The sequence below is a fragment of the Somniosus microcephalus genome, chromosome 1 (genome assembly GCF_052327205.1).
Source record: "Somniosus microcephalus isolate GS21.2 chromosome 1, FLI_Smic_1.0, whole genome shotgun sequence".
Taxonomy (NCBI): Eukaryota; Metazoa; Chordata; class Chondrichthyes; order Squaliformes; family Somniosidae; genus Somniosus; species Somniosus microcephalus.
In genome coordinates, this window is record NC_140987.1 from 217,997,433 (window position 1) to 218,021,381 (window position 23,949).

Below are 23,949 nucleotides of genomic sequence, written 5' to 3' on the forward strand. Positions count from 1 at the left end.
TCTGTTAAACACTCTTAAGGTGCAATGTCACGTTAAGGCCCCATTGGCCACGTTCGCAGTACCAGAGCGTCGATTCGACCATATCAACGTGGACCTTGTCGGGCCGCTTCCACCATCGCAGGGGTTCACACACATCCTCACCATGGTCGATCGTACTACTAGATGGCCAGAGGCCGTTCCTCTGGTGTCTACTACGTCCGCTGATGTTGCCAGAGCATTCCTCTCCTCGTGGGTCGCACGTTTCGGCGTTCCGGCGGACATTTCTTCAGACTGTGGTCCACAGTTCTCTTCCGAGCTCTGGAACGCTGTGGCCCAGGGTCTCGGCACCAAGCTTCACTGCACCACGGCCTATCACCCGCAAGCAAACGGTTTGTGCAAACGTTTCCACAGTTCGTTAAAGGCATCGCTGATGGCCAGCCTCCAAGGCGCCGGATGGGTGGATAAGCTTCCATGGGTCATGTTGGGTCTCCGCACGGCACCCAAAGAGGACCTGCAATCATCCACCGTGGAGCTCGTGTACGGCCAGCCACTCCGCGTACCGGGAGATTTCCTGCCGCTTCCAACTGAGCCGTGGTCCGCAGCCGAACAACTCAGCAGCCACCGGGAAACAGCCAGGGCTTTTGCGCCTATCCCAACTTCGCATCATGGCCTTCCATCTTCACACGTACCAGCGGAGCTAAAGAATGCTGAATTTGTATTCATTCGTCATGATGCCCATAGGGATCCGCTCAAGGCCCCTTACACAGGCCCTTTTCGCGTACTGGAGACAGGCGACAAGAGTTTCTCTGTAGACATCGGTGGTAAACCCGACCACATATCCATTGACCATCTCAAACCAGCACACCTGGACATCGACCGGCCAGTAGAGACTGCACAGCCACCACGACGTGGTTGACCTCCCGCTGCATCCACGCCAGACCGAAGGCTTCCATCCGCCAGCCTGCCCGCTGTTCAACAACGTCCACTCCAAGAATACAGGAGTCGCTCTGACAGGCTTGTCAGACCTCCTAGTCGATTGACTTTTACTGTTAAAGACAATTCTGGGGGGGCGCATGTGGCAGAGCCACCAGGGGGACTCTGATCTAATGTACATAATTATCTTTAACAAATTATTAGCTACAGAATGAATCTGTATCTTTGTTCATATCATTGCATGTACATAGCGCGGTCTCTTTAAGAATGAGACCAAACGCGATGACGTCATCACGTTGATCACGTGATCCTCCAGCAGCGGGAAAACGTGATGACGTCATCACGTCAGGCTGGGGAGCCGCCCTAGCCAGTCCTTGTGGAGCCAGCAAAGAGTACAGACCTGTAATGTGGACATCCGCTGTGTCTGAGCCATAGATTTGCCACTGTCCGCTAACGAGCATTAGCGTCCCTGTATAATGCAATTCGCATTCAGGTCTCACTGCCTTGTAACATTGACGAACAAGCGAGTGATTTTTATTTTTTTAAACTCTGTTGATTAGTATTAAACATCGTTTGTTTGATAGACTAACTCGACCTCAATCCTTTAGTTAGGAATCTAGCCATTCCTACACTGCAACATTTCTTGCAGATAAGTAAAGGGTTTAGTACTCAGAGCTGAAGCACCATCTTCCAGCCTGCTCATGTGAACCTGCCACACCCCTCAACGCATACTCTCGGTTTTCAACCTCACCCCCCACCCCGCAAAAAAAGACAGGATCTCTTAACTGTCTTTAGCACTGCTTTTATCTCAAAAAGATCATACAAATACAGATTACAATATTAAAATGTTCTCTCCCTGCCCATGAAGAAACACAATTATTGCTGCTTACAAATCTTTTGGGTAAACACAGAAACCCACTGAGCCGAAGGGACCTTGAAAAACCAGCCAAATTGCTGGAGGGATATTCAGGAAGTGACCTAACTGCACTGGCGAAGGAGACATTGTTGGGTCCAATTCGAGAGCTCAAACCAGAACAAGACTATGGCTGCTAGTCAGGTGAGAAAGATCCAACTGGTTGATTTTAAAGCAGCACTGAGGAAGATCAAACACAGTGTGGCCCTCAGATTCTCGAGAGATACAACTGCTGGAATAAGGAATGTGGAGACACAGCAGTTAATTTCTGACGTGACACCAGCATGTGCTCTATTCATTACTGTAAGGACTTAACATTATCTGAACAGTACATTCGCTGTCAGTACCGAGTGATTTTACCCTTTTCGCAGAACAGTTTAAAACTCAATCAAATAATGAGAAAAATAACCTGGCTGAGTTTGGTAAAGTTAAAAAGCACTAGGAGTAAAAGGTAATTCCTGTTGCCGTCTGGTGGGCAACCTGGTGTAAAGATGTATTTGTAAATATTTGGGGGTTGAAATTGCTTTAGGCCTGTTATTGGGCCTGAAATGGATGCCGTGTGCCCCAACCAGGAGGCCTAAGGCTGACCTGAAATTGAGCCTTGTGCCTCATTAACATTAACTGAGTGAGCCGTCGGTGCTTGTCATGCCTCCACAGGCTGCTCGCTCATATTAAAATGATGAGTTTTGGGCTGCTTGGCTCGCTGGCAGTAGCCCAAAGGTAAGACTCGGGAGGGGGAGAAAAGTGGAGTCGGGGGAATACTCCTGCTCCTCTGGCTCCACTGGAGTGTTTAAACCTCTTGGTGGCAGAAGCTACTTAGGCCACAGCAGCCATGGAAGAATTCGGAGTGGAGCAGGTCCGGTTCCGGCACTGTTCATCTGCATCCAGTTTGGTAGAGGGGGCCTAAAACAGGCATTATTTACATATATATGCGGCCTAAACCAATATCGGATCGGACGTCTGTCAGGCACGTTTGGAGGCGGCGGGGGGGGGGGGTGGGGGGAGCGGGGGGAGATGTTGGTCCCTATTTTGTGCCTGCCAAAATTCTACCCCTTGTTTTTTTTTAAACTGTCAACTGTTTTTGCACATTTTTGCTTTGGCCTCCGGGCTTTTTTCCATTTTCCATTAATTTTCTCACCACAGTGATTTTGTAGACAAAATAGCAAGAGTTTTCAACTATGCCACATATTGTGCAAGCGATTCAATAAATTCTGCTTTAGAGAAATGCCAGTGTTGCTGCTGATAATATCATTAGAATTGTGCTTTCTGGTCAGCAAATTAATTCAAAGGTCCTACCATAAAATGTGAATGCCCTGCTTCCATCTCTCATTTAAACTCAAGTCTAACAGGTTTAGTATCATTTATGAATCTCCTGAGATCATTTGACAAACCAAAAAGGTTTACATACCTTCTATCTTGCCTTGAGGACAACTACTCCTACATTCTTTGGAACAATATATTGATTAATATTGCAATGTTTGGTTAAAAAGTATTATAATAGGATAAATATACATTATAATATATACTACTGTAGCGGTTCGTGCAGATCGCCACTAAATAAGAGAGTTTGACTTCGGCGAACTATTAACAAGTTGTTTATTTACAGGAACAGGCTAATTACATCAGGTAAGATAGCAGGTAAGATGGCTGACTGTAGGAGCACCGTGGTGTAGGTCTTGTCCCAGCGGGGACTCCACGAGGACCGAGTTCGCAGTCCTGTGGGGAGCATGATGACGTCATCGCGTTTGTGTTGTGATGTCATCACGTTGTTCGCGTTTCCCGCGCTTAGGGCGTCACGTGATGCGTGTCGTTGCGTCGCTGGCCGTTGAGCCCGAAGTCGGGAGGCTGGGCTGTGCCGGTGCTTGCCGCGAGAGCGGAAGATCGCGTCGCTCCCGTCGGCTGGCCGTTGAGGCTGAAGACGCTAGGCCGGGCTGTGCCGGCGCACGCACATCACGTCATACGTGACGTGACGTCAGCGCGCTAGGGCGCGCCTTAAAGGGGCAATGGCCCCAACAGGTAAGTTAAAAGGGCAACGGCCCCAAAAGGTAAGTTAAAGGGAATTATGTGTCTCAATGTAAGGGACAACCAGTGGTACCGCCACATAGGCCCTCCCAGAATTCGCTTTAACGAAAGTCCAAGGATGAGATGGTCTGATGAGCTGGTGGTCTCGGCGGTCATGCTGTCTCGGCTTGGTAGGCGAGGTATGAAGATGCTGCTGGTGAGCGGATCCTTACGCGCGTCGTGGCGAATAAAACGTATCCGTCAGGCGAAGGACCGTGGAGATGTGCGAAACAGCAGGCCTTGTCAGAGTGACGGGCAGGTTGGGCGGACGCGGGCGATGTCTCCGTTGGCTGGTGAGCGAAACCTTCGGGAGGCTGGAACGCACGGAACGGTGCATGCCATAGTGCTACGACGTGAACACAATGGAGGGTGAAGAGTTGCTGCGTTGATCAGTGATCAGTGAGGCTAGCAACTTTCACGTGGCTGATCGCGGCCGCAGGATGCCCGTTGGACCCGTCCTCGATGTGTGCAGCGTCAGCCGACGTTTGCGTTTGTTAAAGGGAAAACTGGAGAAAGGGCGGCAACGGTCCAGGTTGTTGTTGCTTTCAGGAGGGGTTAACTCTGCCTGGAGGGCGGCAACACTTGTAACAGTTGTAGATTTAGGAGAAAACAGCCGGGAGGGCGGCATGCTTTTGTTCACGCCGAATCGTGTAGTAGGTAACACAACCAGCAAGCTGAAGGGCTGGTGCGTCGTCGGCGGAGAAGGAGTCATCGGTGTTCACGAGGGATGTGTCCTCGTGCGCAAGGAGTGCGTCCTCGTGTTTTGCGGGGGTGAGTCCTCGTGGTATCCCCGCGGGGCGTGCTCCGATCTTGTGGGCCCGAACATGCTGTACCCCGCGCTTGGAGAGATGTATACTTGCTGTTGCTTTGGATGTAGAGGCGGACGATCCGTGTGGCGGTAGAAGAGTCGAATACGGAGACCGTGAGCACGTGCGTGGTCTGCGCCGCACCGATGTTCTCAGCGAACAGGGCTTCTACATGCATAAAGCACGAGGGAAACCGTGGCTCCCTGGATTGCGGTAGCGACAGCAGAACGGCTGATGCTTCCATAGCGTGCTTCGTTTGTGAAAGACGTTCACAAACCCACCAATTGTAGCGCTGGTGGATGACGGTTGCCGTTGGTCGTGCTCTACTTCTGTGAAATCGTTCGTGAAAAACGGGCTCACCTCCAAGCTGCGCTTCCTTTGCGAAGACGTACGCAAAGACGGGGTCGCTTTTGGTGGAATCGGTGTTAGGCGGTTGCTGTTCCGTGGTTGTTCATCGGTCGTCTTGAGTGAAGACGAGGTTCAGGCGTGTGTTGCTACCGTGAAAATCATTCACGGATACGGGTTCACCAATTGTAGCATTGGAATTGATGAGCTCCCGTACTCACGTCGTGGGGTCACCCATGTAGCGGTTCGTGTAGATCGCCACTAAATAAGAGAGTTTGACTTCGGCGAACTAGTAACAAGTTGTTTATTTACAGGAACAGGCTAATTACATCAGGTAAGATGGCTGACTGTAGGAGCACCGTGGTGTAGGTCTTGTCCCAGCGGGGACTCCACGAGGACTGAGTTCGCAGTCCTGTGGGGAGCGTGATGACGTCATCGCGTTTGTGTTGTGACGTCATCACGTTGTTCGTGTTTCCCACGCTTAGGGCGTCACGTGATGCGCGTCGTTGGCCATTGAGGCCGAAGTCGGGAGGCTGGGCTGTGCCGGTGCTTGCCGCGAGAGCGGAAGATCGCGTCGCTCCCATCGGCTGGCCGTTGAGGTCGAAGACGCTAGGCCGGGCTGTGCCGGCGCACGCACATCACGTCGTACGTGACGTGACGTCAGTGCGCTAGGGCGCGCCTTAAAGGGGCAATGGCCCCAACAGGTAAGTTAAAAGGGCAACGGCCCCAAAAGGTAAGTTAAAGGGAATGTGTCTCAATGTAAGGGACAACCAGTGGTACCGCCACACTACATTGGATACAAGAGGTGAATTCCAGAGGTGAGGGGAGAGTGACTGCCCTTGACATCAAGGCTGGATTCGACCGTGTTGTGTCGGTACCTTTCTACCTAGACACAATTAGAACTCAGAACTCAGAGATTCAAACATGAAGTGCTTTATTCGAAAGGAAAGGAAAGTTCTGGAGAGTTCCGAACAAAGAGAGCTAAACTTAACCAAGAGAACACCCATTTATCTGCTGTGACAGCGCCACCACAGGTGGGAGGAGAACACACAATACATAACATATTCTTCCCCTCTTAAATGAAAGGTCCACATTATTCCTCAACAGTTAAGTTACTTTCAATGCACTCAACTAACCAAGGGTAGAGGTGGACTGCCTCAAACCTTGACTTTACCCTGGGGTTTAATCTGCCCCAGTCTTGTGGGTAAGTCACTAAGCCTACAGATCCAAGCGTCTTGGAGGCCGCCGCTCTCTGACAGGATATCGGCGGTCATCGCTGGCTTCCACAGCAGTAGGCATTGACACAGGCCTAGATAGAGAAGGTGCCTGTGTCAGTCGAAAGTCAGGAGTTTGCACAGGTGGAACCGTCTCTTTGACTTCCTGTGTTGGAGAAGAGCACTGTGGCAAAGGATGCTGGTTTGCGGTATCATCCGGAAACAGTTCAGGCCAACCAGCCATTGGAGCCTCTGTGGCTGTCTCTGCTCCTAGCAACAGTTGATCTGTGTGTCTTCTCCAGACGACGTCCTCAGCAGTCTCAACCGTGTAAGACACTGGGCCCGTCTGCGCGATCACCGTAGCAGGAACCCATTTCGGTCCAGTGTTGTAGTTTCGAGCTAGGACGTGCTCTCCAGGGTGAAACCGTCTCTCCTTGGCTCTTTTCTCTCTCTTTTCAACTTGAGCTTGTTGTTGACGATGGACAACTTGTTCTGCCCTTGGAGGTTTGAGTAAGTCAAAACTTGTCCGCAACTGCCTCTTCATCATGAGCGAAGCGGGGGAAGTTTTGGTTGTGGCATGCGGCTCGTTCCTGTAGGACAACAGGAAGCTGTTCAGACGTTGGTGGATTGAGCCCTGACCTTGCGATGCCTTCAAGGCGTGCTTCAAAGTTTGCACGAACCTTTCTGCCTGGCCATTAGTAGAGGGATGATAGGGCACAGACCTGATGTGTTGGACACCATTCACATGCAGGAAGGTTGCAAACTACTGTGATACAAATTGTGGACCGTTGTCACTTACGAGTTGTTCCGGTGAGCCATAACGGCTGAACATCTCACCAAGTTTCTCAATTGTTTTCTCTGCCGTGGTAGACCTCATCACAGCGACCTCCGGCCACTTGCTACGAGCGTCCACAACCACCATAAACATCTTCCCTTCAAAAGGACTGGCGAAGTCCACATGTACTCGTTGCCACACTTCTGCAGGCCAATCCCAGGGGTGTAGGGTTGCCAGCTGTGGAAGATTCCAGACCCTTTGACATGGGGAACATGTTTTGGCTTTCTCCTCAATAGTTCCATCGAGACCTGGCCACCAGAAGTAGCTTCATGCCATTTCCTTCATCCGAACCATCCCACTGTGGCCTGTATGAAGTTGTTGCAGTATAGGTTCCCTCAGAGGTGGCGGAATGATGACACAGCATCCCCAAAGAAGACAACCTGCCTGGATGGAGAGCTCATTTCTTTTTGAAACGTAAGGTTTCAAACTAGGAGAATCTCCTATAGCTCTCCCTCGAATTACATCGTCCATTACCTCAGACAGGACTGGATCGTTGCGGGTGTACCTTCGCACCTGAACTGTTGTGACAGGTGCTCCCTCCACTTGTCTAAAGTAGAAGATGTCTATCTGACGAGGCTCTGGGGGAGTAACAGGCAAGGGCAGCCTCGAGAGACCGTCTGCATTGCCGTGCAAGTCTGATTTGCGATATTTGATGTCGTATGTGTGTCCTGACAACAGTAAAGCCCACCTTTGCATCCTGCTTGCAGCAAGAGATGTAATTCCGGTGTGGGGCCCGAAGATTGAAGTCAATGGACGGTGGTCCATCAGGAGTGTGAACCTTCTCCCAAACAGGTACTGATGAAATTTTCGAATTCCAAAAACGATTCCCAAGGCCTCGCGCTCAATCTGTGCATAGTTACTCTCGGCCTTGTTCAAGGTGCGTGATGCGAAGGCGATAGGTTTCTCTTCACCAGAAGGCGTGATGTGGGATATGACTGCTCCCACACCATATGGTAACGCATCACATGCTAGCTGCACGGGTAGCTTTGGGTCGAAGTGTGTCAGGACCTCCGAATTCAGCAATGCTTTCTTTGCTTGGGCGAAAGCTTCGTTGCACAGTTCAGTCCATTTCCATGTTTTGCCTTGACATAGCAACATTGCTGAAGCCGTTACATCAGTTGCTAAGTCTGGAATAAACTTCCCATAGTAGTTAAGTAGCCCCAGAAATGAACGTAACTGGCTCACATTCTGAGGTGCTGGGGCCTCCACAATTGCCTTGACCTTTGACGGTGCCTTATGCAGGTCAGTAGCGTCAATCACATACCCCAGGTACTCAACTGAAGACTGAAAGAATTCACATTTGTCTTTACGAATTCCGAGTCCGTACTCTTTCAGTCGTTGTAGTGTCGCATCCAAGTTCAGAAAATGATCCTCCTCATTTGTCCCAGTGACAAGGATGTCGTCCAGGTAGCACTGGACTCCTGGCAGTCCACTCAAAATCTGATCCATTGCCCTTTGGAATAGAGCAGGGGCCGACGTAATTCCAAAAGGAAGGCGGCAGTACCTGTATAGCCCCTTGTGTGTCACAATTGTCAGCAGCTGCTTTGATTTGTCATCGACATGCATTTGTAGATAAGCCTGGCATAAGTCTATTTTGCTGAACTTTTGCCCTCCGGCCAGGCCCATAAAAAGATCAATGAGGGGAAGAGGGTACTGTTCCGCAGACAGCACCGGGTTAATAGTCACTTTAAAATCCCCGCAGATTCGAACAGATCCATCCTTTTTCAGGACAGGAACAATGGGTGTGGCCCATTTGCTCACGCTCACAGGCTCCAGGACTCCATTCTCGACTAAGGCCTCCAAGTTAGCCTCAACTTTTGGCCTAATTGCATAGGGTACAGGTCGGGCTTTGTGAAACTTAGGCTTGCTGTCAGGTTTAATGTCCAGTCTCACGCTGATCTTTTTCATGCTCCCAAGTTCCCCATTGAAGAGTTCTGCATGTTTGTTTAACACTGCAGTCAGACCTGACTCCCCTTTTGACATCATGTGGACTGCAGGCCAGTCCAGCATGATTTTCTCTAGCCACGCACGTCCCAGTAGCGATGGGTAATTTCCCTTTACCACATATAGTGGCAGTTTCGCAGTCTGTCCGTTCAATTTAACTGTCACCTCAATGGCGCCTCTCATGGCCACAGGTTCGCCGGTATACGTCTTTAGCACAATGTTTGTTGGCTGAAGGGTAAGATGCTTTAGCATTTTGTTGTAGACAGTGTCTGAAACAAGGGACACAGCCGCGCCTGCATCCACCTCCATCCGCACTGATTGACCCTCCATCAGTGGTGACACCCAGTAGCCATTTGAATCACCTGCAACCGTCAGTATGTGCACCTCTTCCTCCTCAGAGGTGTTGCTCCCTTCTGTTTTGCCTGTTCCATCATACTGCACTGAATGAACACTCTTTTTCCTCTCTTGTCCAAATACAGACATTTTGCTTTCATGTTTCCCAGCTCTGTCTGTTCTTTTTTTTACCTCTACAGGCACGTTCAATGTGACCCTTTTTGCCACAATTTTGGCATTCCAGCTCCGTACACCAGCAGTCATTAGCGTGATGGCCCGTTTTCCCACAACGGTAACATGTGCCGTTCCGCGCACCTTTAGGCTCAGACGACACCTTGTGAACTCTCCCTGTTGACCTCAACTGGTGAGCCTCCTTTTCCGCCATCTCCATGGAGACACTAACTTCAATGGCCTTTTCAAGAGTAAGGTTGTCCTCAGTAAGAAGGCGCTTCTGTGTAGCTGCACTTTGCAGACCACACACGAGTCTGTCTCTAATGGTGTCATTCAGCACCTCCTTGAACTCGCAGTGTTCTGACAACCTTTTTAAAGCAGCAATAAACATCGTCACTGATTCCCCCTCCTCTTGATTCCGTTTGTGAAATCTAAATCTCTCAGCAATAACCAGAGGTTTTGGTGAAAAATGTGCGCCAAGAATTTCCACTAGTTGTTTATATGTTTTAGTTCCTGGCTTATCTGGCTGCACAAGGCTGCGAAGTAAATTGAATGTCTTCAGCCCCATTACACGCAAAAAGGTAGGCACGACCTTTTCGTTTGCCACCGCATTCGCCAAGACAAAATAGTCAAAACGTTATGTATAAGCGCTCCATTGCTCCACATTTTCATCAAAATCACCGATGTTTCCTACTATAGTAGCCATCTCACGTTTCAAATTTACATTTCTGTTTACTCACTGCACCCATAACGTTAATGTGATGCTGCAATCTCTGTTCCGAGTGTTTTGTAGTCGAAAACAAGAAAGTTCCCACAACGCAGATTCATCCAATCCTCATCGCCACTTTGTTGTGTCGGTACCTTTCTACCTAGACACAATTAGAACTCAGAACCCAGAGATTCAAACATGAAGTGCTTTATTCAAAAGGAAAGGAAAGTTCTGGAGAGTTCCGAACAAAGAGAGCTAAACTTAACCAAGAGAACACCCAACCATTTATCTGCTGTGATAGCGCCAGCACAGGTGGGAGGGGAACACACAATACATAACAGACCGAGTGTGGCATCAAGGAGCCTCAGTAAACTTGAAGTCAATGGCTTTCGGAGAAAAACACTCTAGTGGCTGGAACCATATCTGCCACAGAGGAAGATGAATGTAATTGCTGGAGGCCAATCACTTCAGCCCCAGAATATAGCTGCAGGAGTTCCTCAGGGCAGTGTCCTAGGCCCAACTATCTTCAACTGCTTCATCAAAGACCTTCCTTCACATGAGAAGAAGTCACTTAGGTGGAGTCCCATAGGTACCAGGTACCTTTGGAATCATACCTCAATAAGCAGTCAATTGCCTTCAGGAGAGGGGAGAAGAGAACATTGATACAGAAAAGGAGGAAATGAAAATAACAAATAAAAGGAAGATCTGGTTTTCATTTGAAAGGATTTGGAACTCACTACCATTGGGTAAAGTGTCCTTTATCCCTTATGGACTCAAAACAATAACATATTTTGGCAGTTGTCCACTAAAATTAGAAGCGCCTATGCATAAAAAAAGATTCGCTTCAATTTAATATGAAATTCAAGGGCCATTCTTCCTGTGAATTGTGCCTGGGGAATGCTTATATGGGTAAAAACTGATGCCACTGAGCCTCCACCTCTACTGCTATTCAAGACAGGAGGGAGAGAAAAAACAGGGAACTACAGGCCAGTTAGCCTGACATCAGACGTCAGGAAAATGCTGGAATCCATTGTTAAGGAAATGATATCAAATCACTTAGAAAATCATAACATGATTAGGCAGAGTCAACATGGTTTTATGAAAGGGAAATCATTTGACAAATTTATTCGAGTTTTTTGTAGATGTAACTAGCAGGGTAGATAAAGGGGAACCAGTGGACGTAGTATATTTGGATTTTCAAAAGGCATTTGATAAAGTGCCACATAAAAGGTTATTACACAAGATTAGGGCTCATGGGGTTGGGGGTAATATAGTAGCATGGATAGAGGATTGGTTAACCGACAGAAAACAGAGAGTAGGGACAAACGGATCTTTTTCAGGTTGGCAGGCTGTAACTAGTGGGGTGCCGCAAGGATCAGTGTTGGGGCCTCAGCTATTTACAATCTATATTAATGACCTAGATGAAGGGACCGAGTGTAATGTATCCAAGTTTGCTGATGATACAAAGCTAGGTGGGACAGTAAGCTGTGAGGAGAACACAAAGAGTCTGCAAAGAATGAGTGGGCAGTAAGGTGGCAGATGGAGTATAATGTAGGGAAATGTGAGGTTATTCACTTTGGTAGGAAGAATAGAAAAAGAGAATATTTTTTAAGTGGTAAGAAACTTTCAAATGTTGGTGTTCAGAGAGATTTGGGTGTCCTCGTGCAAGAAACAGAGCTAGCATGCAGGTACAACAAGCAATAAAGGAAGGCAAATGGCATGTTGGTCTTTATTGCAAAGGGGTTGGAGTATAAGAGTAAGGAAGTCTTGCTACAATTGTACAGGACCTTGGTGAGACCACACCTGGAGTACTGTGCACAGTTTTGGTCTCCTTATCCAAGGAAGGATATACTTGCCTTGGAGGCAGTGCAACGAAGGTTCACTAGTTTGATTCCTAGGATGAGAGGGCTGTCCTATGATGAGAGATTGTGTAGAATGGGCCTATACTCTCTGAAGTTTAGAAGAATGAGAGGTGATCTCATTGAAACATACAAGATTTTGAAGGGGATTGACAGGGTAAATGCTGAGAGGTTGTTTCCCCTGGCTGGAGTGTCTAGAACCAGGGGGCATAGTCTCAGGATAAGAGGTAGGCCATTTAAGACTGAGATTAGGAGGAATTTCTTCACACAGAGGGTTGTGAATCTTTGGGATTCTCTGCCCCAGAGGGCTGTGAATGCTGAGTCTTTGAGTATATTCAAGGCTGAGATAGATAGACTTTTGGACTCATGGGGAATCAAGGGATATGGAAATCGGACGGAAAAGTGGAGATGAGATCAAAGATCCGCCATGATCTTATTTCTTATGTTCTTTGTACTTCCATGGGATTTCCAGTGCTTCTCCCGAAGGAGCGGTGACACAGGGCCTGCACCTCCAATACATGTAGGATAAGAGCAGGCAGGAAAATTATGCAGGACAAAGCATTTTCAGCCCTCCAAGCACATTTTTCCAGTTTCACTGGAAGATTAGGGGCTCCAGAAAAAGTTGTTCTGGCATTCAGACCTGTTCAGATCAGAGGGGACCAGGCCGCAAGGCAAGGGAGGCTGAAAAAGATAAGTACTAAATTCCTGTTCCAGCCTCTTCATGGATTTTCAGATCTGGAAGCCTCTGGCTGCTATTTTCCAATCACAGCCAGGAATTCCTGACACCTTTATAGGCAGAAGGACCTGGTCAGGGAGTAAGTTTACACTGGGGTATGACCAGGCCATTCAAATGACTTGACCCACTTAATACAAACATGGCCATGTCAAGACAGGCACAGTGCACTTTGGGTGAGCTGTGCCTGTCCAGCACCCAGGCAAAGCAAGGGGGAGAGGGAAGTAAAAGTGGACCTATTAGCACAAGGAAAAAAAATCATATTGAGAATGAGCTTCATTTAATTCCAATAATATTCAACATTGACAGAATATGTTATTGGAGCTAAATATAGTACATTGTTCCAGACATGTGCTCTAGCAACACACTTTTTATTTAAATGATTTATCTACATTTCATGATGTGATGTGAGGGAGTGCAATTGCTTTATTTGTATATATATATATATATATATAAATAGGGATGTGTGGGATAGTTAAATACCTTGTTGATTGTCAAGAAAAAGTAATCTTGATGCTTTGGAGCCATAAGCTACTTTCCAATTGTCCATCTCTGGTGGAAACTTTATGCTGCACATTCCAAAAGTTGGGTAAATACCTACAGCATATTTAGCAGTGCAGCTTTTGGACGAATTTGGGCTAAATCAATAAAACATCAGGATGCAAGTACATTCCTGTCATTTGCATGATTAACATCAGAGTTTACCTCCTCCCAGTAGTTTAAATTGAAGCATTTAGACTCTGCGGCCGGGATTTTACCGGAGGAGGCGCGTTGTGGGCGGGACTGCTGGTTTCCAGGTTCTAGTCCCACCCCCAGTGACGTCTGACGACCTGACGCTATTTTCCCCTGATTGGCCTTGTTAAGCCCACCCTGCAGGCTTACCGGCCAACTAAGGGAAAGCCGGTGTCAGATTAGGTCAGTGCATGACGCTTCATCTGCCGGTTTTGTTAAAGTGACAGGCCCTATAATTTTTTGACAGTGTTTGACAGCATTGAGGTGCTGTCAAACACTGACAATCACTGTCCAAAGGTGAGCCCTTGCACCCAGGCTCATCAATGACTCTCTCCTTAGGAGAAAACAGGTGGCAGCTGCATGCGAGATTGCAGAAGCCATCTGTCAATTCTACCGATCAGATGAGGCTTCACAGAAACATCAAATCTCATCAACCTGCAGATACATATAAACAGAATAAAAATATTTCTCACTACATTCTCTCACCTGTCATACTTACCTGTGCACCATTGCAACCATCACACTACCTCTGCAGCTGTCATTTGCACACTTACACTGCAGCAGACCCGCAGCTCACCTCGCTGACCCTGGCGCAATTTCCCGCCGCCGGGAAGGCCACATCAGCAGGCAGAAAATGGTGAAAAGCCTCCTAACTGCCTGTTAACAGGCAGTTAATTAGCTCTAATCCCCTTCCCGCTGCTAGGAGATGGGTCCCTGCGCGAGTCAGGGACCCGCCTCCCAGGAAGATGGTTCGGAGGCAGGTTGGGAGCAGAGTTGGGATCCGTTCCCAATTTTTCCCATTTTCCCCAGCAGTCCAGCCTCCAAACCCGCCTCCTCAGGGCTGGTAAAATCCAGCCCTGCATGTCTAATTAGTTGTTATATAACTGGGCTTCTGTATAGAATATCTTTAATGCATTGATTTTGAACATCATATAGTCTAGAACTGTATTTGTTTTCTCATTCTTTTCCCCCCACTACAAATTTCTTTTGTTCCACATGCTATTTCCTAGTTGAGGAGAGGACAGGACAGGGATTGATGGACGGCGCAGACACGATGGGCCGAAGGGCCTCTTTCTGTGCTGTAAAACTCTATGACTCTATGATGATCTACTTCTAGGCCTCCATTTATGACGCTTTGTAAACAGTCCATGCAAGGTTCATCGGTTACATGGCATTATTCACCAATAACATAAGTGAGTCATAGCCAATATTTATCCATCAACCAACATCGCTAAAAAACTGATCAGCTGGTCAGTATCTCATTGCTATTGGTGGGACCTTGCTGTGCACAAATTGGCTGCCGCTTATCCTACATTACAACAGTGACTACACTTCAAAAGTACTTTATTGGCTGTAAAGTGCTTTGGGATGTCCTGAGGTCATGAAAAGCGCAATACAAATGCAATTTTTTTTTTTTTTTTTTTTTTTTTTTTTTATAAACACAGCTCTTGGCCGTCTTGGGCAAAATGCTGGCCTCCTGACAATGGATGTCTGTCAAGTTGGAGTAGCCGATGGCCTTTGTGCTGTGAGACAAGGAGGTTATTGCCAACTACAAAGCCTGGGACCCAGTCTGAATGGCTGCCAAAGGGTGAACAAAGCAGAGGATGCCTTTGCAGCAAAATTTATAAATAAACTAAAGCTGGAGCCTCTAACTGCTCAACCACTAAGCACAAGCCTATTACATTAACTGAAAATGGGAAGGAGAGCTGTTAGGTGAAATCAGAGGGCCTTTAAACTGATAATTGAGGCCTTTTTGAATGACAAGTGTCAGCCTTGGCTCAGCGATAATACTTTCACAGGAGTCAGAAGATTGTGGGTTCAAGCCCCACTCCAAAAACTGGAGCACATATATGGGCTAACATTTCAGTGCAGTACTGAGGGAGTGCTGCACTCCAGGTGACCCTGTAATTAAGCCATGTGGTATCCACAGGTTCCCTTCAAGCCTTTTGTGACCCATGGGCACCGCAGGATATATTGTGTTTTGTCAATAAGGAGAAGAAAGTCATATTTTAACTTATCGTATGTGATTTTAGTTTGTCTAGTTATTTTAGTGGTGCTCCCCAAGAGGAGGAACTTGTTGGGAATTGGGAATTGGTTGTTTTGTGACATTGGGGAACCAATAGTGGGCTGGCTTGAGATGTAAAACTGAGGCCCCATCTGCCTTCTCGCATAGATGTAAAAGCTCCCATGGCACTTTTTGAACAAAAGCAGAAGAGTTCTCCTGGTATCCTGGCCAACATTTATCCTTCAACCAACACCACCAAAAACAGATTATCTGGTCATTTATCTCATTGCTGTTCATGGGATCGTACTGTACGCAAATTAGCTCCAATGTTTCCCAACATTACAACAGGTATTTTATTGCTTGTGAATTGCTTTGAAACGTTCTGGGGGTTATAAAAATCATTATATAAATGCAAGTTCTTTCTTTTATGGAGCAGTCAAGAGCTTCTGCACAATTAAGCTGGGAAAGTTATTGGGAAGATGAAGCAGGATTATTGGGTTGTGCTCATCCATAGGAGCATGGAATTATACAAACCTTACCCTAAATTCTTTTCTGTTAGATAATTTAGAATCATAGAGTACAACACAGAGGGAGGCTATTCGGCCCATTGAGTCTGCGCCAGCTTTTTCGAAGAGCAATTCCCCACTCTTTCCCCATATCCCTGCAATTTTTTCTTCAAGTATTTATCCAATTCCCTTTTGAAGACTACTGTTCAATCTGTAGCCACCACCCTATCAGGCAGTGCATTCCAAATCCTAACCACTTGTTGCGTAAAAAAGTTTTTCCTCATGTCGCTTCTGGTTCTTTTGCCAATCACCTTAAATCTGTGTCCTCTCGTAATCAACCCTTCAGCTATTGGAAACAGTTTCTCTTTATTTACTCTATCTAAACCCTTTATGATTTTGAACACCTCTATCAAATCTCCCCTTAGCCTTCTCTGCTCCAAGGAGGGCAACCCTAGTTTCTCTCGTCTATTCATGTAACTGTAATCCCTCATTCCTGGAACGATTCTAGTAAATCTCTTCTGTACCCTCTCCAAAGCCTTCACATCCTTCCTAAAGTGTGGTGCCCAGAATTGGACACAATACTCCAGCTGGGGTCGAACTAGAGTTTTATATCGGTTTAGAATAACTTCCATTTCTGTCATAAAATGTTTTTGAAAGGTTTCTCTGGGCTAGTACCAATGACCGACAAGGCTGGTGTTGACCAACAAACTTGGGAGGGCATCCTCAGAGTCTGGAGAGAACATTACACTGGGCTGCCTGCCATCTGACAAAACAGGCCTTAGGAAAAACTCATCTCTATAAAGATTGGAAACATGTGTTGCACAGAGAGAAGGCCTTAAATGAACAGTTTTTTGGAAGAAGCTAGACTCTACATTGAATTGCTTAGCTAATGGTGGAATTGCAGGCATGGACAGTATTTATGCTGAATCCCTGAAAGGGACTATAGGCACGGTGGGGGAGGATGGGGAGCAAGAATGGTCTTGCAGAACATTGCTAAGAATTGCTGACTCACTTTGGAGCTGTCCTCGGAGGCTGAATAGGATTCGTTTTGAGGCAGACATAGACGGTGATTTCTAATGAGGAATTATATCAGTGACTCTTAAGCTGGTCTTTGAATTACCGCGATACGTATTATGGGGTGCTTTGGAGGGGCACAGTTAATCAGAAAGGAACAGCTGGATTCATCTATTGTAAGGAATATGTAGGACAGGTTATGGATATATTCAAGATCACAGAACTTTGTAAGGCTCGGAAGAAACCCATTTACATTGTTCCTCACAAGGCTTTCGATCTAGTGCATCATGCAGTCTGATAAAGAAGTTGGAAGCTATGGGAGAGAGTGCATTACCAAATGTGGATTTTACTTCAGCTCCATGATCTGTGGAAAGGTGGAGGAACAATTCCACAAACATTTCTTTCAACAGCAACAACTTTCATATAGAGTGCCTTTAATGTAGTATAAATTTCCCAAGGCACTTCATGGGAGCATTATCAAACAAAATTTGACACCGAGCACATAAGGAGATATTAGGACAGGTCAGGTCAAAGAGGTAGGTTGGAAGGAGCATCTTAAAAGGAGGAGAGAGAGGTAGAGAGGCTTAGGGAGGGAATTCCAGAGCTTAGGCAGCTGAAGACACGGTCACCAATGGTGGAGCAACTAAAATCGGGAGAATCAAGGAATATGGGAATGGGGCGGAAAAGTGGAGTTGATGTAGCAGTTCAGCCATGATCTTATTGAATGATGGAGCAGGCTTGAGGGGCATATGGCCTAATCCTGCTCCTATTTCATATGTTCTTATGCGCAAGTGGCCAGATTTGGAGAAGCGTAAAGATCTCGGAGGGTTGTAAGGCTGGAGGAGGTTAGAGAGATAGGGAGGGGCGAGGCCATGGCTGGATTTGAAAACGAGGATGAGACTTTTTAAATCAAGGTGCTGCCAAATCGAGAGCCAATGTAGGTCAGCAAGCACAGGGGCAACGGGCGAACGGGACTTGGTGCGAGTTAGGATATGAACAGCAGAGTTTTGGATGAGTTCAGTTTGTGGAGAGTGGAAGGTGGGAGGCCGGCCAGGAGTGCATTGAAATAGTTGAGTCTAGAGGTAACAAAGGCAGGGATGAAGGTTTCAGCAGCAGATGAGCGGAGGCAGTGGGGAGATGGGCTGTGTTACGGAGATGGAAGTCAGCGGTCTTGGTGATGGGAGAAAATATGTGGTCGGAAGCTCATCTCAAGGTCAAATAGGATGCCAAGGTTGCAAACAGTCTGGTTCAGCCTCAGACAGTGAGAGAAGTGAAGCAAAATTGTTTACCATCACCTCTCCAAGGGATATCTAGGCATTTGGTCTTTATGGAACACATAGGTGCAAATATATTAGATGTATATATTATCGTCAGAACTGACAAAGGGTCATCGACCTGAAACATTAACTCTGTTACTCTCTCCACAGGTGCTGCCTAACCTGCTGAGTATTTCCAGCATTTTCTGTTTTTATTTTTGGTATTCTGATATATGTTTTATCAGCCTGAAGAGCAGTCCTTCCCAAAACAGCCCATTACATTTAAAAGGCACAAACCAGCAAGTAATAAGTATAAGCACAAATAGAACTGAGTTGGCTGGGATTAGAGGGCCAGACTGCCAGGGCTCATGACCACAGTTGTATACACCCGACAGATCCTATTCAATGTTGCATCAATGATGTGCTAGATTGCACGGTAAGGGATGGTCTTGGAGTGACTGTATTGAGCATTTCTGAAAAAAATTGCAGTCCTCCTTTTCACAAGTGATATGAGACTCACCTGAGGATCTAATGCACGCTACTCATCACATTGAACAATGGGCTAACCAGTGGGAGGTAGCTGTCCCCGTGAGGTATGACTTTACATGACTCAAGAATTGCAGGGCTGGAGAATTTTGCTATGAGGAAAGATTGGATAGGCTAGGGTTGTTTTCTTTGGAACAGAGGAGGCCGAGGGGAGATTTAATTGAGGTGTATAAAATTATGAGGGGCCTAGATAGAGTGGATAGAAAGGATCTAGTTCCCTTAGCAGAGTGGTCAATAACCAGGGGGCATAGATTTAAAGTAATTGGTAGAAGGATTAGAGGGGAGTTGAGGAGAAATCTTTTCACCCAGAGGGTGGTGGGGGTCTGGAACTCACTGCCTGAAAGGGTGGTAGAGGCAGAAACCCTCATTGCATTTAAAAAGTACTTGGATATGCACTGAAAGTATCTTGGTCTACAAGGCTACGGACCAAGAGCTGGAAAGTGGGATTAGGCTGGATAGCTCTTTTTCACCCGGCACAGACACAATGGGCAGAATGGCTTCCTTCTGTGCTGTAAATTTCTATGATTCTACGATTCTAAAAAAAAACTTTGAAGGTACTGATTGGAAGACCTAATTGGATATATCATCCTTCAAGACTGTGCTAAGATGGGGTGAAAGGCACTTTGGACTTCCTTGCCTTTCTCAGTGATACCAAAGTCTCAATGCAAATTAAGCTTGTGGCACATAAAATATGTCTTAACAGTTTTTCATGGCTCAGAACTCCCAGCAATGGCAGCTTCCTTCAGCCTATGTGTGAGCATAAATTTGTGGCAAAAGGGGGAAAGGTTTGTGGGGAGAGAGCGCTCACTCCTGCACTGATGTGTAATTGAGCCAGACCTCAGCTGGCAGATCTCTGCTGGAGCTCATTACAAGGATATTAAGTTGAATAGCAAGTTATAACTTTGCCATGGACCGCCTTTGCTGTATTTTGGTGTATATAACTGATTAACCATCAGTACTGGCTATTGTATTTCTTTCTGGAAATCCTTCCCGAGTTGGGTCTCGCTACTCCCATCGTGTCAATCCCAGATAAAGCCATCTCTGACCATTTCCTCGTATCGCTCTCCATCCACATTCCCCCTTCCACCCCTCACAACCCTACTTCCTTCTGTGTCCGCCCCTGGAAAAACCTCTCTCCAAACTCTCTTAGAATTGCACTTATGAAATTCCAACTGTCCAGCCTTTGGCCCTCCATTGACCATGACATTTCTGCAGCTACCGATCTGCTCAACCATACCCTCACCAGTACCTTTGATGCCCTAGTCCCTACTATAACAATTATTCTCTCTCACCCTGGCCATTCCCCCTGGTATGGCTCTCATCTTCGCTCCCTTAAGTCCAAGGGATGCAGACTGGAACGGATATGGTGGACAACTGGTTTAGCCATTCACCGCCAGATCTGGCTGGACCACATAAAGCATTATCGGGTCCTGCTCTCATCTGCCAAAATTGCTCACTATTCCAGAATCATTCTGGAATGCAAAGATAAACTCCGGCTTCTATTCTACACTGCTAGCCATCTTCTTAAACCCCTCTCCCCGGTTTCCTCCACCCTCACCTCTGATAACAAGTCTGAGGAGCTCATGGACTTCTTTGTCTCCAAGATTGAGACAATCCATTCAGCTGCCTCTGCCACTTCCCTTCCTTCCCCTAGCCCACTGGGCCAAACTTCCTCTCAGGTCGCCCCCTGCCCTAGTGCTGAACTCACATCTTTCTCCAGTTTCCCTCTGCTCTCCCCTCATGACCTCTCCACGCTCATCTTGTCCATGAAACCCACCTCCAGCTCCCTCGACCCTATTCCCACCAAACGGCTGACCACACAACTTCCTTTGCTGGCTCCGATGTTAGCTAGCATTGTTAAAGGTTTTCTCTCCTCGGGTACTGTCCCCCTCTCCCTCAAATCTGCCGTCATCACCCCTCTCCTCAAAAATCCAATCCTTGACCCCCTCCGTCCTTGCAAACTACCGCCCCATCTCCAACATCCCTTTCCTCTCCAAAGTCCTTGAACTTGTTGTTAGCTTCCTAATCCGTGCCCATCTTTCCCGCAATTCTATGTTTGAATCCCTCCAATCAGGTTTCCACCCTTGTCACAGTACCGAAATGGCTCTCATCAAAGTCACAAATGACATAATTTGTGACTGTGACAAAGGTAAATTATCCCTCCTCATCCTTCTTGACTTGTCTGCAGCCTTTGACATGGTTGACCACTCCATCCTTCTCCAATGTCTCTCCACTGTCGTCCAGCTGGGTGGGACTGCACTCGCCTGGTTCCATTCTTATCTATCTAATCATAGCCAGAGAATCATCTGCTATGGCTTCTCTTCCCGCTTCTGCTTCATTACCTCTGGTGTCCCCCAAGGATCTATCCTTGGCCTCCTCCTATTTCTCATCTATATGTTGCTCCTTGGCGGCATCATCCGAAAACTCAACATCAGTTTCCACATGTACGCTGATGACACCCAGCTCTAACTCATTACCTCTCCTCTCGACCCCTCCACGGTCTCGAAATTGTCAGACTGCTTGTCCGACAATTCTGGATGAGCAGAAATTTTCTCCAATTAAACATTGGGAAGACTGAAGCCATCGTTCTCGGTCCCCGCCACAAACTCCATCGCTCTCCTTAACATCTGTCTGAGGCTGAACCACACTATTCGCAACCTTGGTGTCATATTTGACCCTGAAATGAGCTTTCGACCACATATCCACAGCATAACAAAGACTCCTTAACACTGCCCATCTCCACCCTTGCCTCAGCTCATCTACTGCTGAAATCCTCACCCATGCCTTTGTTACCTCTAGACTTGACTATTCCAATGCACTCCTGGCTGGCCTCACACGTTTTACCCTACATAAACTTGAGGTCATCCAAAACTCGGTTGCCCATGTCCTAACTCACACCAAGTCCCATTCGCCCATCACTCCTGTGCTCGCAGACCTACATTGGCTCCCGGTTAAGCAGCTCGCTTTCAAAATTCTCATCCTGGTTTTCAAATCCCTCCATGGCCTCGCCCCCTCCCTCTCTGTAATCTCCTTCAGCCCTACAACTCCCCCCCCCCCCCCCAACATATCTGCGCTCCTCTAATTCTGCTCTCTTGAGCATCCCTGATTATAATCGCTCAGCCATTGGTGGCCGTGCCTTCTGTTGCCTAGACCCCAAGCTCTGGAATTCCCTGCCTAAACCTCTCCGCCTCGCTACCTCTCTTTCCTCTAAGATGCTTCTTTAAACCTACCTCTTTGACCAAGCTTTTGGTCACCTGCCCTAATTTCTCCTTATGTGGCTCGGTGTCAAATTTTTTGTCTTACAATACTCCTGTGCAGCGCCTTGGGACGTTTTACTACGTTAAAGGCGCTATATAAATACAAGTTGTTGTTGTGTCTGAATACAAATTTGCTGGCCTAGTGATTCAGTCCTGTTATATTTCCAAAGTTTTATTGCAACGAGTTACTATCAATTTACGACACAGTTCATTGGGTCTAGTGAAGTAGTTCTCAGGTAAGGTAATATATCCTGTACATGAGGCAATCTGGTCAATACTCTCTTACTGGATTACGATGAAAAGGGATCTTACTTTATTCGTACTTCAAGTGCCCTAAGCTACGAGGCATGCGAGAACAAGCTGTGATCATTCCCACAAAAATTTCGCCGTCTGTTTTTAAAGATTTCCCCGTAAACTGACGAGTTCAGCACCTCGCCTCTTTTCTGAGTTGGGGGGAGTTACTTACCGAGTGCAAAATGCTGAGCACAAGCCCACACCCAGCACTCCAATACCGTGAAACAGGGCTTTTTCCAAATCAAAAATACGGGATGATTTGTAATAGAAACTAATTCTGATCGATGGCACTATTTTGTGACGGATGGGCCGGACAGCTTCCACTGGACTTGTCGCTCTGCTGATTTCAGCCCAATTTGTTGTGGATGTGCCAAGTCTTTGTTTTTGAAGCTGTCTATGATTTCTTATGAGTTTGTTCTTTAACACTTGTCAATGATGTTCTTTTAGTGATTTAGTGTGTTTCCATGAAGTAGACATGCACATTTTCTATTGCAAATTTAAAAAAAATGTATTTTCACGGTAAAGGCAACAATGAAGTGTGTCTAAAAGAGCACTTTAACCACTAATAAGAGTAAGGAGATTCGAAATCCACCATTAATTTAACGGAAGTTAATTTATGACACGTAGTTACATGGCATTGCCAATCTGTCATATGAAAGGACTCCATTGATAATTATGTCTATTCATACACCAGCTCTGATAAAACAGCAACATGCTTTTTACACGGTTGATAAACTGAACTGGATGTTGCCATCTTTTAAAGTTGTAAAAAAGAAGTGCGTAAATACTTTGAAATTAATGCATTGTACCTTGAATCGCGACGGATATATTCTGTTTGAACTCATTTCGCATCAGTGTTGATGCACGCTTTCAAAAGTAGAACACTAAGGATGCACGAAAAAGAGAAGATTTTGATAAAGTTCCCGCGGCACCGATCTGCGGGCTTTGAAACTCCACCCGAATCAGAGGACAAGAACCTACTTTCATTTGTCACCTAGCAACGCACACACTTTTCCATAATGTTACTTACCTGTAGAGGGCCATTAAAGGTGCAGTAAACACTTTAGCAAGAAGCTAGAGTAAAGATCAAATATCTCCCACTGAGGCTTATGAAATACCCGGAAATGAAACTTCTACAAAGTTTGTAATTAGAAACTTGAAATCCATATTAAATCAGTAGAACATGAAATAAACAGGACAGTAAATTTAATCTAGAGAGAATAGCTGTCGAGGAGGCCTGGGTGTGATTTCTAGCCCTCATGTTGTCTCAACTGATAACCCGGGAGAATGGTCAGGCAGTACACGAGTGAAAGATCATATTCAAGGCTTTTGCAGAAAAAAATGGATCAATTGCAGAAACTGATCCCAAAAAGACTGGTATAATTCCCAGAAATCCACGAAACAAAAATAGAATTTGACTTATTCACACATGTAGATCAGTGGCCCTGATCACATTCCACATATTAGATCAAGTGATTAAATGAAAACGAACAATGAAACCACT

At 46.5% G+C, this 23,949-nt stretch overlaps 1 protein-coding gene across 1 annotated transcript in view; it reads right to left on the bottom strand.

Moving 5' to 3' along the window:
• LOC147124605 (low-density lipoprotein receptor class A domain-containing protein 1-like) overlaps window positions 1–23,415 on the bottom strand; it is a 74,281-nt gene extending 50,866 nt beyond the window's left edge. Inside the window, exon 1 of the mRNA XM_085990228.1 lies at window positions 23,255–23,415. Within this exon, the coding sequence (XP_085846354.1) occupies window positions 23,255–23,290 (36 nt within the window). The 5' untranslated portion in view covers window positions 23,291–23,415. The remainder of the gene's footprint in view (window positions 1–23,254) is intronic.
• Window positions 23,416–23,949: the final 534 nt, after the last annotated feature.